Below are 18,769 nucleotides of genomic sequence, written 5' to 3' on the forward strand. Positions count from 1 at the left end.
TTAGCTAGCTTCCCACTATTTCTACTGTTTCCCAACCCGTGTGAGTCAGTTTCGCTGCTGCCGTTCTGAGACTGTAACCACGCGGCACGGAGGTGAGTCTCGTAGCTTTGTGGCCACACAACTGAATCTTTTTATCACCTTATGGAGGACGGAGTGACGCCTTCCTCCCAGCACTACTTGCGTTTCCTTCCAGCTCACAGCCGCAGATGGTAAGTGGCACAGCTTGACCCCAGTGCCCTTTCTTTTTTTTTTTTTTTTTTGTTCCCGCCCTCACTTTGAAGTGTTGGACGTGAGACCGCACAGCTTTTGAGCCCCGAAGACTGCGCAGAAAAAGGAGAACCCGGATAGAGTGTCATTCCTGTCACAGAAGAAGCCGTTTCCCCACCTGTTGGACAGCTGTGCGAAGAAACTGGCAGCACGGATAAATATCCCTCCAGATGAAGGTAATTGAACATCCATCTGGAAAAAACGCGAAGCATGCCATCGAGTCCACCTACGACAAACCGCTGTATCCCCCCCCCGTGCACTGAGCGCATGCAGAAAGAAGAGCTCCGTAATGGCGTGCAAACACTCTGAGACGTTACCCTTTTGTGAGCCTTTTGATACTGATCGTGGGCCATCCTCCTCCACCATAAACCTCCGCTTAACCACTACAAGAGAAATACAAAACCCTGATCTCAGGTCTGCATAAAAATCCTACCACAAGCCTCAAGATGTCACGGCACAGACCACAGCTGTTTGTGCCACTGACATTTGAGAATAAGTGTGGAAGAAGGCAGGAGAGGGGAGCACGATTCCTCTGGAAAGGCTCGTTTGGTTTGCATTTTTTTGCCCGAAGAAGCGTCCCGTTGATCACTGCAAACATTGCAGGCGCCCGAGGAAGCGTCTCCGGCACGAGCCGACCAGCGGTCACCGTGCCAACACGCTGAGTGGAGCGCAAGCCACAGAATGGCATGCCCTCTCACGGAGCTCCTCTGAACCGACACACGCGACGCGTGAGTGGGTGGTCTGGGTTTTTTTTTTTTACGCGCTGCAGCCGTGCGACATGCAGCGGGGATGCTCTTGGGCAGTGAGGGCGCCGGGAGACGCGTTGCCGTACCGACTTCGCGTCCACGTCCTCCACCGAGGCCTTCAGTTAGCAACGGCACGTTTCCTAGTGTGATTGTTAGTGCGGGGAAAGAAGGAGGCTTCTTTCTGGATTCTGCCCTCGGGCTCTGCGCTGTCTACCCCCCACCTCCCAGCACCCCATGCACAGATGCAACACCAGATTTCTCCGTACCAAGGGGCACATTTACATCTTCCTAATCCCCCCCAGATGTGAGGCAGTGACACAGAAAATGATAAAAGGGACACGTCTGGGGATGGTCACGTGACCCCGTCGACTCCGGCTGTCTTCCGTGGTCGGATTCTTTGCTCCCTAATTAAATTTCCATTTGGGAGAGAGTTCTCAGCTCGGAGATGTAGGCGGAGTCTCTGCAGCATCTTCCTTCATGAGCAAAACTGCTTGGGGGGAGAATTGGGGGGGGAGGGTAACTGCATTTTATATGGCCATCGATTTATTGTTGAAGTGGTTTACACAATTCTTTCTTTTCAAATGGTCATACATGTTTATGTGGTCATTGATGGGCTTGGACTCCGGTTGGCTATTTTTAGCAGGCTGGGGGAACATCTGTACAGTGTCCTGGGAAGGGGCTACGCTTCAGTTGCCAGCCCTCCCCGCGCTTCTTTGTTATTTTTCGGCAAACTTCATGTTGACCGGCCCTGGGTGGGAACAGGGGAGTCTTTTGAGTTTGAGAAGTATGCATTCGATCCTGCAGCAGTGACCTATAACCTCTGGTATACTCAGAACCCGCAGGCCCTAGATGACTAAAGCAGGGCCGGGCGCGAGCCGGCCGGGCCAATAAACAACAGATGTTCCCGACCGGAAACGAGGACGGCGTTCCGCGAACGGAGGAAGAACACAAAGAACAAACGTCTGTAGGCTAAACCACGTGGTGCGTCCGTGTTCCCGTGTAGGGTCACGACCTACGCCCTCGAGCGGTTTATTCTACCTTTAAACATTCCTCAGCCTCTGCGATGCTGCGGCGGCGGCTCACGTGAGCTCGGGCACGCGTCTCAGCCTCGGCTCGGAGGAGACGCGCGAGCGAATCTCGCGTGGTTCCTTCTGTTTGATCAGTGGAGCCTGCTGGCCGTGTCGTGCCTCTGCTGGGATGAAAGGATGAGGCAGAGAAGGCTGACAGGTGGCTGGATCTTGTGCTGTGTGTCTGACCGTTTCTTTCTTTCTGTGTGTGTGTGTGTGTGTGTGTGTGTGTGTGTGTGTGTGTGCGCGCGCAGTGATGGAGGAGGCTGAGAGGCAGATGCTGGAGGATGTCAGCTACTCCTCTCGCTACGCACTGGGGCTCTTCTACAAAGCTGGCGTGCGCATCAGCGTCCCCTGGGCGGCCAAGTATGTCTCCGATAATCCCTGCATTCGCTACGTCGCTATAGATGATAAGAAGCGCAATTTAGGTCAGTACCTCCGTTTTTCTTACAATCTTTCTCTCCCTCACAAGCACACACGCACTTTCTCACTCACTGTCTCTCAACTTTCCAGATCATTTCTCGCACTCTCTTCCTGCCCCCCCCCCCCCCCCCCGCTGCCCTGCTCTCTGGGGTTCTCCCCCCTTCCTCTTCCTCTCTCCTCCCTCCTCCCTCCTCCCTCCTCTCTTCTCCGTCTTTATCCGATCTTTCTCCTCGCAGTTTTCCACTCCACAGACGACAGCCGCTAATCGAGTGCGTCGCGCGGGGCCACTCCGCCCACCCAGGAGGCCCCTCCCCACCCGCGCCCCCGCGTACCTGTAAATGTGCCGCCCGCAAGCGCGAAAGCTAGCGTGCGTGTTGCACCCGCCAGTCTGTCCACGCAGCTCACGGTGACTCAAAGACAAAATGGAGGTCGTGTGAGGATGGAGCCTGACGGAAAGTTTGGCCGTCGGCGGGGTCGCTGGCAGGGGGCGGGACGCAGGGGCGGAGCCTGGCTTGTCCCGGCACTACCGCCTTCTTTAGTCCCACCTCCAAGCCCTGGCCCCGCCCCTGGGTGAACAGAACCCAAATTGCTTTGCAGATATAAATATATAAATGTTCCTGCCCTGGACCTCATAAAAATTAGACTAGGAATGTGTGTGTGTGTGTGTGTGTGTGTGTGTGTGTGTGTGTGTGTGTGTGTGTGTGTGTGTGTGTGTGTGTGTGGCGCAGTTAACCTTGTCACGACGGCTGCAGCATCTGTCACATTTTATTCGCTTCAGTGTTCCAAAGGCAACGTGGTAATTAGCAGCACAGTTAAACTTTGCGTTCAGCCACGCTGCTCTTTCAGGCCTTCTCAGCCGCCCCAAACCCAAACCCAAACCCAAACCCAAACCCCTGCCTCCCTGACTTTAATCTACACTGTCATGTGTAGGGCATGTTGTGGTCGTGGCACATTCAGCACACTCTTCACTCTGAAACCAGCAGAGTTCTGCTACTAAACGCAGGCAGTGCGGACAGTTCTGACTCACGATCATTAAATTAAAACTTCTGAATGCCCTTTCATGTGGAGGTGTTGATTTGATTTATTTTTTTTAATTCTTACTTTTTTTTTTTTCTTTTTTTTTTTTTTAAGATGGAGATGGAGTATTAATCCAAACGCGGGGCACCTCCAGGGCGAGTTATTTTCTGCCGTGCGCCGCCTGCCTGCTCCTTACCCTGTGAACCTTCGTGACCCACGTTACCCCCTCCGACAAATAAGCAGCCAGCATGGTGCCAGCCCTCGGCCCACGTGCGCTGACCTCCTCTTCTCGCACGCACGCACACGCCCCCCTAAATTCGCTCTCTCGTTCTCCCTCTTCCGCCCCTTTGCTTGGCGCGCCGCCATGCGCCTGGGCTGTCTGACACTGAGCAACTCCGCCTGTGTCTTGCAACCACAGTGACATGACCTTAACGCTAATATTTCTAAAGGTAGTAGTTCGACACCACAGGCTGAACCTGTGTTGAGCCCACTGAGATGTGCAATGATAGTCTGCATCAAATAATTGTGCTCAAACCCTCTTTCCTGTACATTAAATCCTATTTTGAAGTCATATACCATGCCAGTTTTCTGAATGATCAATTGCGACCTGGAATCGACAATGTAGTGACAACATTGAATTGATGGTTAATACAACTACTGTGATGAAGTTGGCCAGTAGATAAGAATAACTGACTGTGTGCAACGGGCGAAAGTCAGTTCCTTTTTCGGCTCCGCAGTTGGCGCTACCTGACAGCTCTGAATCCGAGACGCCCTGTTCCTGTGGTCTCCGTCTGATCGACATGGCTTGGCTTTTCCACTCGACTTCCAGCGAGGAGATTAGATTTTCACCGGATTAACGGGACAAAATAAAACTCCTCTTCATGGATCGCTACAAAGTCAGTGTGTGGACCATCCGAGACTTCCAGCGACCGGAATGTCTATGTTCGCTCGGTCTTCTCGGCGACATTTGGCCGAGCTTTTCCTTCCCCTGGTAGTCATGGAAAACACTCAACCCTAGTGTATAGGTACGTGGTGTAACCGTGCCAAGGGCATGCGTCAGTCAGGGATTATCTGAGGAAGCTCAGTGCCCAGGGGTGATGTCACTGCATTGCGTACTGCTATGAAACACCACATTCTTCTGTACGCCAGACTGTCCGCCTAACAAATAAAGGTGTGACATGTCACACATCAATCATTGCCTCTCGGTCCTGGCGTAGAAATATTCAAACCGGCTTTTTGAGATGTAGAGTTTTCTCGGTCATCATTTAGTTAATATCTCTCTGTGTTATTATTATTAATTATCTCTCTTTGCTCAGGAGTGTGATCCTGTCTCCCTGCTCACACTGCAGCTGTCAGCGCTGATGTGCATCGTGCGCAGCTTACCCTCTTTATCTTAACGTATAAACTCCAGTTTGGGGAAGTTCAGAACTTCCAAAAATTCTCTCATTTCCTCGTTTAACTGCTCTCACTGTAGCATGCAAAACGTGCATGTATAGACCATGAGCATTTGTTTTGTCTGATTTTGTGTATGTGTGTGTGTGTGTGTGTGTGTGTGTGTGTGTGTCTGTGTGAAAGAAGTGTCAGAAGAATGTGGCCCCTCTTTGGTGGTCCACACCACTGTGCCTTTTGGCGTTCAGCACATAGAGGAGACGGCCGAGGATGTGAAGTCCATAATCCTGCAGGAGCTGAAGAACGTGATGCCTGACCTCCCTGAACCTGAAAGCACCAGCTGCCAGAAATGGAGGTACTCCCAGGTGAGAAGAGGTGAAAAAACATTTCATTGAAAAATTGAGTCTGGGATGGCAGATATGATCAGGTCAGTACTCCCTCTATACCTCAGTGTGTTGTGGGTGTGGTTTTGTGGTTGTGTGGTGGTGTACATCTTTCCTGTATTAACTAATATTTCCTATTTAAAGTCACCACAATTTTCCTGCATGTTTTTCATGTGTTTTGGGAACAACTCAGGTTTTTCCGTTGGAAATCCTCTCTGATCTTAGTGGCCACATTCAGCAAGAAGACATTCTTGGAGAATCTTGGAGACCATAGGTTATAGTTCATTGGGCCTAACCTGTGTCAGCGCTGCTAGTGAACAAGTCCTCGTGCTACAGTAAAAGGCATTCGTATTTTTAATAGTGCGCAGTGTGGTGGAGGGCATCATGCCTTAGTGGTGAGGAGCAGGCTCATGTAGTGACGAGTAACACTCTGATGTGACATCTGGAGTGAAAACGCTCTATATCATATACTTTAATGATGCCAGGGGGATCATTGCTGAGATGTACAAGAAAGTTGTGCTCTTAGTGGCGAACGCGCACACAGATATGCCGGCCACCCCCCCGCACGCACGGCTGTCGCACACATGCGTTTACAGTAGTTCACTGTGCACCCTTTCACACACACGTTTACACGCCCTCTCTGTTTCTCTCTCTCTCTCTCTCTCTCTCTCTCTCTCTCTCTCTCTCTCTCTCTCTCTCTCTCTCACACACACACACACACACACACACACACACACACACACACACACACACACACACACACACACACACACACACACACACACTCTCTCTCTCTCTCTCTCTCTCTCTCTCTCTCTCTCTCTCTCTCTCTCTCTCTCTCTCTCACGCCCCCATGCCGGGCTCTTCTGTGACACACAGAGCTGGGCCCCAGCTTAGGGTCAGAGGACATGGAACATCTGTGTGGGAGCCCAGATCTCACCAAGGGCCAGAGAATGGGCCAAGGCTCGACTGGGCTAAACCCACTCTCCTGTACGCACACACACATGCGTCTGTGTCAAACACACTCTGATGGCAGTGAGGAGTTGGTACTGGACGGCATGTTTCGTATAATCCCGCTGAAGCTGATTGATCAGGACGCGTATTTGGCAGCCCCTCGTTCCTCTGAACATAAACCAGCCGCTGTGTGTTCCCCACGCGTCAGCGTTGATGCTCCTTCGGGCTTTCAGCCGCCTGAAAAATCTCTTAATTGGTTTGAGGCAAACGGTAATGCGGGTCCTCTCGCAAGTGGTACATCGGGGACCTTTTCACGCACGGAGAAGTGAATGCAGCGAACCCCTGAAGCCATCATGTCATTACATAATGGCAATCTACCGCGACCTGCCCAGGAAATGTCACAAGTGAAGTGACTTGCTTCATGTTGTCACTTGTGTACACAATATCTCTCTGAGTCACTCGCCATCAAAGCGCACATGCTGTACGTCACGCCTGGTGGAGGAGCAGGATGCCGCGGGACGCGCGGGAAACTAGGGCCTCCCTTACGGCTTCCTCGGCATCGTTTACAAGCCTCCAGCACCTATTGCACACTTGAATTTAACGCTGTTTTTCTATACAGCTCGAGCCACGAGACAGGCACAGATCAAAGGTCGTGCCCCCGAAGGCAGATGCTCGGCCGCCTCCGTCCGGACGTTCCAGAACGCCCGCTTCGCTTCCGCCAAATTCTGGCGATGTGTGCGGCAGAGTGCTGTGGAGGAGTCAGCCCTGCTAATATCAACTTATCGCCGGAGTAAACCAAACAGTTTGTTCTTGGCCGCGTTTCCACCTGAGCGTTCACCATTTGATTTACACGCAGATTATCGTTTAAAGATACAACAGGGACGAACGTGGGTGGCGGTGTTTCTTTTGCAGGTGCTGGATGACGGTGCATCATCTGTACCGATACCTATTAAAAGCCCCAGGAAATGGGTTCTGTTTCCTTGTCCTACACACGTGGCACCTTGATTATCAGGCGAAGGGCCGACAGGAGCATCTGTGATGGGCTGAGCAGGAATGCGCTCACCTCCAGCGCTCGTTAGTGCGATGCAGCCGTGCTTTTACCGTTTGAAACGCTGCTTTGAAAGACGCCGGGGCTGAGAGCTCTCCGTTCTGTAACCAACAGCCTGTTCAAGTGTGCTCAGCATGCAGGTTTGGCTTTTCGTCACACCGACTGCATCCCGTTCTCTCCCAAGGGCAGCTGGCGGAGTGCCAAGAGGGGTTGAAGATCTGTCCGTGACCGGGCGACGAGGCAAGTGGGCAGGTCGTGTTTTAGGCCTAGTAAAAGGGAGAGCTTCCCAGCTTCCCAGCCTTCTGTGGGAGTTGCTTCTGTGTTATATCACATCTGGGATACCGGGCTGAGCCCACAAGAAGACACTTGGCCTTCCCTACGGCACACGTGAGACATTCCGCTCTGAGCATGCCTCCATGCCATCCAGTTCCTCAGATCTTTTACCTTCCAGACTGTTCTTTGGAAGGGCTGAGCCAATAAAGGCATCTCCACAGCTACTCACGGCTTTATTTTTAACCTCCCATCATGGACCTCTGCCAGTAATGAGCAGAACCTCCATAAACCTCTGACTAACTGGTAGGATCGTTCACCCGAGCCAGTTTCTTAAAGGCAGAAAGGAGGTCGTTTGTGTTAAAGGTGCGATTGGGGGTTTTAAACAGAGTTTGAGCACCGACACTGAATGTTCTTAAACGCTAAGCGTTTACCTCAGGGCCTGTGAGGTGTCAAAACACAACCGTCGGAGGACAAGGTGCTGCGTGTTGAGGCTTTCAGTGCTGTGTTGAAGGGGAACAGCTCCTGGACATGACCGTCCTGTAGAGTCGGGTGTCCATCCCCAATTTAACAGGCTTGACAGTCATTGTTAGATGGCTCAAGGTGTTGGAGGGGCAATTACTGAAGTGCAGAGGTTAGGTCTGGTTAAAGTCTACATCAGCACTGGTGTCTGAAATCATCCTAGTACGGCTGTTAATGAGGTCTGGAAACTGACTCTTCTCAGCCTGGAGAGTCACAGCACTGTTTAGGTTTTTGTTTTGTTTTTTTTGTTGTTTTTTTGTTTGTTTTTTTTTTAAACCCTCTCTGACTCACGCGGTCCGACTTGCCCTCCATTTTCCGCTTTATCTCTGCCTTTATCTCGCACCCTGCGGTTTTCCTCGTTTGACCCCAGGTCACATGACTTGGGATTTCACATGCGTGACGAGGCCATTTTCCTGCACCTTTGCCGGGTTGGGTTACACACCAGCCCTGAAGACTTGGACCACGAGTCTTCCTTGGTGCCCCCCACCAGAGGAGGCGCCGTGTTTGGGCGCAGGCTGGCTATCAGCGTCCGCGTCGGTGTCTGCACTCTGCCGATGCGCCGTGGAAGCGGCCCGGACGGGAGAGGTGCCGACGCTGTCCAGGCCGTGAGCACAGTGCTGACTTCACTCCAACAGTGTGACCCCACAGCTCAGCCCTGCTGAAAGGGTTCTAGAGGCGTTAGGTGTTTAAAGAACACAATGTGTTGTTAAAAATCAAAATAGCTGCGCTACAAGCAAACAAAAAAACAAAAAAAATAGTAGTTTCTCTAGAGTGTAATCTTGATGTAATCATGGATGATTTTCTTCAATGTTTTGGCTGTCGATGACCTATTTTTCCATTTTCTCTAGCATTCCTTTTACCATGGTGACCGTTCCAGAGTCATACGCCATACAGCCATGCACACCTTCCTAACACCCCACCTGTCCTGCTGTTTTGTGCCCTAACCAGGTGACGAGGTCGGTGCCCGAGCGCCCAGGGCAGGTGACGCTGAGCTCCAGGCCTCTGCTGGTGTGCGGAGGAGATGGCTTCACGCGCTCCGACTTCGATGGCTGCGTTGGGTCCGCCCTGAAAGTCTTCGACGTACTGAAGTCCTCCCTCTGAAGTCAGGAAGTGTGTTTGGGGGGGGGTTGTTGAAGGTGGGAGGGAGGGAGGTGTGCTAAGCCCCTCCCACATCCATATGACACACACACACACACACACACACACACACACACACGAGTGTCTCATCAGGGGTCTTGCAGACACATTTAGGTTACAAAACTAATTACAGCGTTTGCTCCAGGTTCAGGGGATTAGAAGAAGCCTGAATGAAGTGTGAAGTGTGGGTATTAGGAAAAAAAATGATGCTCCCTTAATTTGGGTTATATAGGGCAATGTTAAACTCCACAAACAGGCCTCAGGATACATTCCCTGACACACCGTAACTGTTAGATGTGCCATAATCCCACTCATGTGTTCCTGACCTACTGACGAGTCTAAAATGAAATAAAGCAAAATAAGAGTCCTTCAGACCTAACAGGAGTGATTCTGACGGTCATCTGCGTGACACGCCAATCTTAGAAAATAATGAATGCAAATTTGCGCCATTTCCTGCAGACGAGCGCAAGGCACTGGGGTTCGGGTGGAGGGTTTGGGAACCCGACGGAGCAGAGCCACTAGACGGGCTTGTGCATCTTGGAGGCACTGAAGCTGGGTTGTAATCTGGGACAAAATGCTTGGCAAGCAGCATGGGGAGAGAGCCCCATCTTAATCCCGCCATAATTACCGCCTGGTGGGCCCCAGGCCCAGGGCACAGCTGGGTGTGCATACCCCATACTCTCTCTTCCACACACCCACCCACAACCCACCCCCATCTCACTGCTGATGTCAGCCGTGAGATTATGTTACATTACTGTTTCTCCCTTTTTGGAGGTTGTACTATATCACTGAGGAGAAAACCACAGATCAGTGTGTCTATTAGGAGACTGTTGGGCACCGTTCCCATAATGCACAGGGAACTGCGAATGCAGTGCGGTCTGTTCTGTTAAGTAATGGTCTGCACTGGTCATTTGGGTGGGCAAGCAGTGAAATTTGCGCATATGTGACAGCAGATATCTGCTCTTGTTGGTTGACCTATTTCTTTCCATTGTGCCCGTGAGGGGGTGGTAACCCGTGCGTGTCGACGGACCCCAGCACGCTAGCGGGGCCAGGCACAGCTGCTGAGCCCTCGGTGAAATAAGTCAGGCTGGAGGGACTCAAAAAGGGACCGGAGGCACAGCGAAATGCCACGGCTTGTCAGCCCCGGCCACCCCTGCGCACTCCCAGGAACAGACGCGAACACTTTAATGCATCTCTCCCTCTCTGATGTGTGCAGATACTGGGCTGCCCTGCTACAAAGAGCGAGAGAGAAGGAGAGAGGGGTGGGGTGAAGAGAGAGCGCGAGCGCTTTCTCTAATGGATGCATAATTCATACGAGTCATCCTCTGAGAGGCAGGCACTCGGCAGCCGGGATTGCAGCTGCCTTGCCGCGGTGTTGCATCAGCTTCCTCCCGCTCTCATTAACGCGTGCGCCTATCGCCGGCCAGGGGTCTTTGATCTTTTTATAGCAGCTGATGAGAAAGAGTGAGTTATGGACGAGCGCTCCGCTCGGGGGGACGGGAGCGCGGGGGCGGCGACGTGACGGACAGATGTCGGAGAGGGGCGGCGAGGAGCATCCCCCCGGCGCGGGGGGGCAGGAGGGGGGCAGGAGGGTCTCTGAAACTCCACAAAGTCAGCCCAAGCCTTGCGGTGGCTGGTGCGGCTCGTTTAAAATGTTTAACAGGCAGCTTCTGTTTTCTCTTTTTGTTCTGAGGGGGCAGTAACCTGCCCGTGTAGAGGAACCCAAGGACAAAAGGCAACACTGTCTCTGTCCTTTCTGTTCCTGTTTGGTTGTTTTGGTGGGGGGCACGTGGGGGTCATTTGCCACACATGAGGATCTGCAGTTCTATCCAGACCCAATCCCCGACGGGCTCGCGTGCACGCGCGGAGGCCGAGGTTGCTGCCCGAGACGTGAGGTGCTCCGGGGAGGTTGACCTACTTCCGCGGGCGACTGACTGGGTGTGGTGTGGCGCGGCGCGGGCAGTGCGCACGCTGGGTGGCCGATTTGCATTTCTGCAAAGTCACTGGCAGATGGGTCTTGAGGTCAAATGGATGCCAGTGGGTTAATCCCTGCCAAGCGCACACGTTGGGGGCGCATGCATATGCAAACCCCTTCCGAAACCCCCCAGCCTGGACCCCCACACTGAGGCCAGCAGACTGGGAAGCAAAGTCATGTGTCTCGTCTTTAGGTGGGAGCCCCCCAGGAGCTCCGAGAAAGACCCAGCCACCGTGCTCGCGCTGGGAGCAGGAACGCATCTGTGGCTGCATTCAAGGGCATAACTAATAGGATTTCTTTTCCCTTCCCCTCTCTCTCTCTCTCTCTCTCTCTCTCTATTTAGCACGGAGTTGGAGATGTTTTCTGGGAGGAAATGAAAATAGATGGGTTTAGGGATATAAGGATCCACTCTGCGTGCGTGCGCGTGCGCGTGTAAGAGACAGACGGGAGATTGGGTTGTTTAGACTTCTCTCCGTCTCAGATCCCAGGGGAGCTTGGGCCTGTTTAATTAGTGTCATGGGTAGCGGAAGCTCACGTCGCTGACGTCTTCACCCTCTCCCTCGCACTCAGTCTCTTTCTTCATTTCTTTGTGTGTGTGTGTGTGTGTGTGTGTGTGTGTGTGTGTGTGTGTCTAGCATGGTATCCTCAGCAGTCAATACTCGAACACCCTGTTCTGGCGTGGGAGGGGTGATCTTAGCCACATGGCTGCAACATCCCGTCTGCCTCGAGCGCCTCGGCTGCGTAGCTGAACCCTGCACCCACATCGATCACTCTGCCTCGTCAATACTTTATCAAAGTTCACCAAACCAAATGAAAACAAGGTCTGTTAAACTCCATGTCAAAGCCTCGCCCGCTGTCGACGGCAGGACAGTTAACCCTCGAAGTACTCAGTCAACACCAAGACCTCATGACTTCGGCGTGGCATCCAAATGGTGAGACCCTCCCGGCTGCCGCATGAAATGTTCGGAGGGTGCAGTGACGTTCCTTCAGTTCTTTTGCCCTATGAGGGTTGTCAGAGGCGCCATGCCGTCCAGGATGTGGCTGTTGCGGCGTGTCCCTGGTTTACACCTCCCCACAAAGAACTCCCTGCTCCTCCTGCAGCTTTCCGAGTTGTTTCAGTGCTGAAACGTTACCCGCCTCTGCGCTCCCTCCAAGCCACAGGGAGGTCACGTCAAGCTGCGGCCTGCACGCCACCCTAGAACAGTCAGGTCACGGAGCCGAAGGTCAAGAACTGGGCGTGCTTTGGGTGTGCGTCAGATCTAGTCTCAGACTTGTAACATGGTGTCCGACGGACCAGGTGGTGGCAGGGGCTAGCTGGGGTCACACACACACACCCCTGGGCCACAGTGATCCTGCGGACAGAGTGTGCGTTGCAGCATCGACTGCGTGCGTCCGGTTAAGGTGCACCGTGCTCTGGAGTAGAACTGCATGTGTGCACGCAGGGAAGCAGTGAGTGCGACAGCGAGAGCACATTGCAGCTGCTTGAGCACATACATGTAACACCACACCCACTTCTTTCTTCTGCTGCTAAAGGAAGTATGCACACAGTCTCTCGGGGGAGTGGAGTCATACTACACACACACACACACACACACACACACACACACACATCAATTAATGTCTCTAAGCCTGCCACACCACATACTTCCCCCCCCCTGACTGCAGCCAGACAGCAGAGTTCCTCAGAACAGTTTTTTTTTTTTTCTTCTTTTGTTTTTACAGGGTTTAGTTTTCGTTTCCTCGTTTCTCGGGACTCGGTGGGGGACGATGTAGAATAGACACATAATGACCTGCAGGCCCTAATTAGACAGTGTCACAACTTCCTGAACTTAGATAGGCGTGTGACAGGACGGTCACATGGTGACAGCCTATCTGAGTTACTGTGCTACTGTATATTGTTGTCTGTGCGCACACACACACACACACACACACAATGACTGAAGTGGGTAAAGTGAGAAATGGGCACATTACAACGTTATATCACATGCCAAAGGGCCTTTGTTCTGTTCGCCTGACAGAGAGAAAACTACTGAGCTGTGGAAAGTTTGCAGTGGTGCTAATTGTTTTAGACATTTTTACATTTCTCTCTCTCTTCTCTCTCTTTTGCTCCCCTTTTCTTTCTCACTCTCTTTCTGTCTTTCTCTCCCACCCCCACCCTCCTGCCTGCTGTTGGAGAGAGAAACATGTTGCCTGCACACGACTGCTGGCACGTCAGCGTGCCACTTGACCCAGTCCTTCCCAGATGAGATTAGCTCTCTGTAACACACACTGCCCAGAATATGCTACAGCTGAGCGGCTTTGTACTTTGCCCCTGTACTTTGTAGAAACCAAGGAAAGGCTGGTATCAGCTGACGGTCCATTTGGGTTAGTCGGAGGGAGGGCGAGAGAAAGGGGGGGGGGGGATGAAATGTGTCTGGGAGGCACTGTCAATCACTCACACGGATGCTGCGTGTGTCTCGCTTTCACATGCATTTCCCATGAATCTCTCTCCTCAGTGTCAAAGTTCGATGTCCTCGGTGTCCTTCAAAAGCTGTCTGCTCAGTCTGCACCTCCTGCCCCGTTATGTGGATCATTCACTCTGCTTATCTGCGGAAGCACACGGCACAGTAAAGCTCTGTGCGTTGGGGTACGCGCACCGTCATGGCCGTATGGAGCATTGATCTGCATTCCTGTGGGGGCCGACGTGTACAGTTCTTCTTGCAGAGCCCTGTCTGACCTCACTGACCTCAGCATCACTTAAGACGTGCGCACACGCCCTTTTTTGGTGTGTGAGACGTCCTTCAGTCCAAACGCTGCACTGAACTTTAAGATCCCCATTCAGAAACCTCAGCTCATCTCTGTTGTGTGAAAACTCTGTGAACCTTGCGGCTGTACGCACACACTCTGTGGAGATGTCTCTGATGAGCTGGAGCGTCCCTGCTGCCCAGCAGAGGTCCCGTATAACTGCCCCTGTACATTCCCTGCGCAGATTAAAAAAAAAACTGCTCATGGGTGTGAAAAGCACGCCAACATAGGGCACTAGGTGCTATCGTTCTCTCTCTCTCTCTCTCTCTCTCTCTCTCTCTCTCTTTCACACACTGCCTTTTTGAAAAGCCACAGTGGCAGGAAGTGTCATGTGTCAGCTTGTACGCCTGATACTAACCACAATCTGTGTTAACTGCCATGAAGGTGAGAAGAATACTGTCAAGCCCCAAATCAGAGAAACACCTTTAGCACACTCCGACCATCTTTGGCTACTACACTACACATCTGCCAGTCTTCTGCTGGGCCTCTTTCTTCAGGGTTCTAGAGGTGGTTGTCTCTTGGTCTCTTTTTCCATATGGCTGTCATCACTTAAAAAAAGTGTTTTTTTCATTTTTCTGATTCCAACTCCAGCCAACACTTCATCCAGAGCAGTGTGTATATACCAGAGGTCTACGCAACCTCGGTCTGTTTTAATGTTACGTGGTGATTTGCTGTAAAGTTTGAGGTCACAACACATTTTGACTTCATTGACCGTGGAGACGAGCATTCCCACGTGTCGCCTCCGTGCATGCGTGTTGGTATTCTCGTGATCCCCTGCATGTTCATGTTCTTTCTCACCCTCTTCACTGACATTTTTTCTTTGATTCATGCTATGAGACATAAATGTTTGGTCTTAGAACACATCTGAAGGAGGGAACTCCTACCCCGACCTGCCTTGCTTCGTCTGGCCCAAAGCTGAGTTGGCAGGGAACTCCTTGAAGGTATAGCTACAAGTACGTTTGGTGACTATTGTAAAAGTGGTCGGACGAAAATAATTTGTAGTTGTGAACAGTGAGTGAGTGACTGAGTGTGTGTGAGTGTGTGTGAGTGTGTGTGAGTGTGTGTGAGTGTGTGTGTGTGTGTGTGTGTGTGTGAGTGTGTGAGTGAGTGAGTGAGTGAGTGAGTGTGTGTGTGTGTGTGAGAGAGAGAGAGAGAGAGAGAGAGAACATGCTGGGGTTTTTATGGCTGTGGGAAAGGCCAGCAGGTCACCCAAGTTTCGTCAGATTTTTTTCTTTTCTTTTTTTCTGTCTTAGTGATGGCGATTTCAGCGTGTTCTTTTTCCCTCTGCATGCCTTGTTTCCTTTTACCCGCTTCCCACTGTGGCTCCACCGCAGGCCGGCAGGCCCCCCTCCCTCCACGCACGCTGCCCTGGGCCTCCGCCCTCCTGCTCCTGGTGTCCCTGCTTTAACCAACCCTGCGCTAAAACCAACCATCACTCCTACAGCGGTGTGTAAAGGACAAACCGGGAGCTCAGCTTCCCAGACAGAGGAAGAGGAGGGGAGTCCTGTTAGCAGCGAGTGGGGCTCCGTGATGCGGGGGATGGGCCAGGGGGGCTCGGTGACGTTTTCGGGGTCAGCGAGTGGGGAGGCGCAGCGCTGAACGAAACGGTGCTGGGCACCCCCGCATTGCGGGTGGCGCTCCGGCGAGAAGGTGCTGCATGCCTGCCTTCATCTCTTACACACGTTCTTCGTCCACTGGAACGCGCAGTACACCTATAACAGCCATAACAGCCTGACTCCCTTATGCCCCTCACCTGAGCTGTGAGCGAGAGAGACTAACAGACAGAATAAGACAGAGAGGAAGGGAAGAGACAGGCTGTAGTGTATGGAGTGATGGTGATATGGATAAGAGAACCAGGGCCGTACACAGCACAGGCAGCCGTGGGGAGGCTGGGAAAGTGGGTTAACCCTTAACTGGCCCCTTGGCTTTAACTGTAATTGACTGCACAGGCCTTGACATGCACCCATACACTTATACAAAAACACACGTGAGTGCATGGAAGAGAATGTGTGTGTGTGTGTGTGTGTGTGTGTGCGCGCGTATATATGAGCCAATTAAATTTACACACAAACTCCTACACACACAGATGTTCAAGCCATTCTAAATGAAGACACTCACCACCTGCAGCTTTCTGCATTGCTACCTCTGTGGTCTTCTGGCATTTCTGCCCTGCCAGTGGAAAACAGAGGAGTGCCCCACGCCCACCCTCCTGCCTTGGCTGTTAGTTCTGCAGCGTGCCCCCCCCACGCCCCTTCCCAAAGGACCCCTGCCATCCCTGGAGCTTTGCTTTCTTACCCGCCCCCTCGAGCCCCCACCGGATCTGACTTCCTCTGGGTCGTGGGCGTCTGCGGAGGCCCTGCCCCACCATGTCAGCAACGAATACACACACGCACAGACACACAGAGCCATCGAGCGAAGTGGTAGAGATTGTGAGGCAGACTCGGAGCTAAATGCAGACACTGTCTAGCTGCTTCTCCCCTCTGTCTCTTCGGTGAGGGACAGGACTGTTCTCCTCTGTGGTCTGTGTTCACATGCAGGCGTCCTTCCGTACGCCCCAGCATCTGGCGTGCGGGGTACGGCAGCAGCTCTGCCTGACAGAGCGGCCGCACGTCATCCAGGTTGTTTTGTTTTAACGCAGCACCTGTCTGCAGTACTCCTGCTAACACTCCGTCTTTAGCTGGCTCACTTCCCTCTCCTCACAGGCTCCGCCTCCATCGCGTTCCCTGTGGGTGGGAGGCCTGTGCCGCGAACCAGCAGACAGCTTTCCATAGGCCGATTGTTACCTGAATATTCATTACGTTGTTGCGGGACATAAAGGTCCCGTATCTCACTGGTAATGTGGGTTACCGGAAGTCAGTCCAGTTTATCGTGCTAAAAGTGCTATAATCCGGGGCATTTACTCCATGGCTAAATCCCTCTTACCCCTCTTTAACCCTTTCACGAGCCTGTGCAGAGGCCTCTGATCCCCAACAGTGCCCTCACTTAGAGGCTCATACAACTCCTCACAGAGGCACACAAGACTTGGCTTTGAGATGTACAGTGGAATTTCCTCATGACACGTTTGAAGCTGCATCTTGGGAGTTAGAGCATTTGGCATTATAAAGAAGTCTTGGACAGATTTTGGACAGAAACATGGTTTAGTAGTTGTGTTATTTATTAAAATTAGAAATAAATTGTTGATTTTTGAATGCCTAGAATTTTCTAGGTGGTAAATCTGTACGGCTCAGTAACGCAACAACACTGGACATCAAGCTTTACGGTGTCTGACATTTCAAAATAGCTGTGCAACATCTCAAGTTGCATGTCAAACTGTAAGCAACATTCCTTAATTGCATAATAAAACTGTTGTGCAAATTACCACTTCTGTTTTATTAATTGACCCTGGTTGGAGAACCTCAGGGAGAGCATGAGCCTGCAGTTAGACGCCAGAAGACCCCTGAAGTCCCCGAGCGTCACAGTACCACTATCTGAGTTTTAAACACTGTCTTCAGAAGAATCCAGCCGGTCTCGTTTTGCATATGGTCGCTGGTGCTTCTCAGAATGCGCACATGGTCTCCTCCTTCTATTTTTGTTGCACTTGCAGTGAACTTTGGGCCCCACACGTGGGCCGAGGGAATGGCGAGAATCGTCGGGGGACTTGTGTGAGTTCGCTGGGTTTGGAGTTCACTTGGCTTGACCTGTGTTCAGGGCATGTTGTCTCCGAGAGCCTCTGACCTACAGAACAAGCTCTGCCCGACTCCAGTCCGCCGCTTGGCCTGCCTTGGGTGAACACGCTTTGGTTTTCAAAATGCGCATTTCCAGAGATTTCTTTTACAGGAATAGTCGTCTCCTGAATAAAACAACTGAGTGTTGACGGCTGTAATGGCTCCAGCGTTGATGTTAAGAGTGCGTGTGCGTGTGCGTGTGCACACTGGGGAATGGCACTGTCCCGTTACAGGCTGCGTTCCTCTGATTATACCGTTCCTAACCAGACGAAAGGCAGTAATATCACTCAGAAATTTGCATAAGGCTGCAATCAGTGGTGTCTAAAACATCAGCTGTCTTTGGATGTATGTACCAGCACCTAGCAGTTCATGAAAAGAAAAACATGAGTTCTCATGTGAGGACCCCCCGTTCTCCAAGCGGGCTTCCGTACCGCAGCTTCTGCGCGTCATATTTTTTCACCTGCAGGCCTCTTCCACAGCTGCCTCCCCACATCCCGTTCGCGTGGGTCCTGTCCAGCGACCTCCGGTAACACCGAGACGCTGCGAGCACAAGGGCAGCAGTGTTGCGCCGTGGTCTCGCAGAGAGGGAGCGGAGTAAGAGGAACCGGACCCCTCCTCCCCGGACATGCGGCCAAAGCAAACAAACGAAGCCAACAGAACAAGCGGAATGCCGCTTGATGAGCCGGGGGGGATGCTGAAGTCCCGCGGTGACGGCCCATTCCATGTCTCTGGATTTCACAACCGCGGAGAAGCGGGGACCTTCCCTAAGTGCATAATCACTTTAACTGATGAGTCATGTTTGGGATCGAGTTAGCTGCCATGCTGACGCGCGCTGATCCTTCCTAATCGGTCGGCTCTCTCATTGGGCACTGCCAGCGCTTTCATGCGGAGCCCCTTTTTTTCCCAGTTATGTCTGCACGCTGGCTTGTCATCGCCTGCATGTCTCATGTCTCCTGGATGCTTTTCAGACTAAGACTTCGCCGATGAGCACAGAGCGTCTGCGACGCTACACTTTGTGCACGGCCTCTGCGGGCTGATGCCGTTCGGCACTACAAAAAGTTCTTTCTCACATGCACCAGTACG

At 52.2% G+C, this 18,769-nt stretch overlaps 1 protein-coding gene across 9 annotated transcripts in view; it reads left to right on the forward strand.

The window, feature by feature from the left end:
• Nucleotides 1-18,769, forward strand: part of rnls (renalase, FAD-dependent amine oxidase) — a 42,065-nt gene that overhangs the window by 16,727 nt on the left and 6,569 nt on the right. For 3 of the 9 annotated variants that reach the window (XM_027013434.2, XM_027013427.2, XM_027013435.2), the window contains 4 exons: nt 2,335-2,508; nt 5,096-5,274; nt 9,035-9,222; nt 11,834-13,561. In XM_027013434.2, the coding sequence (XP_026869235.2) occupies nt 2,335-2,508; nt 5,096-5,274; nt 9,035-9,187 (506 nt within the window). In that variant the 3' untranslated portion in view covers nt 9,188-9,222; nt 11,834-13,561. Of the gene's footprint in view, nt 1-2,334; nt 2,509-5,095; nt 5,337-9,034; nt 9,223-11,833; nt 13,562-18,769 lie in introns of those variants that run through there. The other 6 variants (XR_003410877.2, XM_027013429.2, XM_027013431.2 and 3 more) reach the window with 6 other exon arrangements.

The sequence above is a fragment of the Electrophorus electricus genome, chromosome 14, assembly GCF_013358815.1.
Source record: "Electrophorus electricus isolate fEleEle1 chromosome 14, fEleEle1.pri, whole genome shotgun sequence".
Taxonomy (NCBI): Eukaryota; Metazoa; Chordata; class Actinopteri; order Gymnotiformes; family Gymnotidae; genus Electrophorus; species Electrophorus electricus.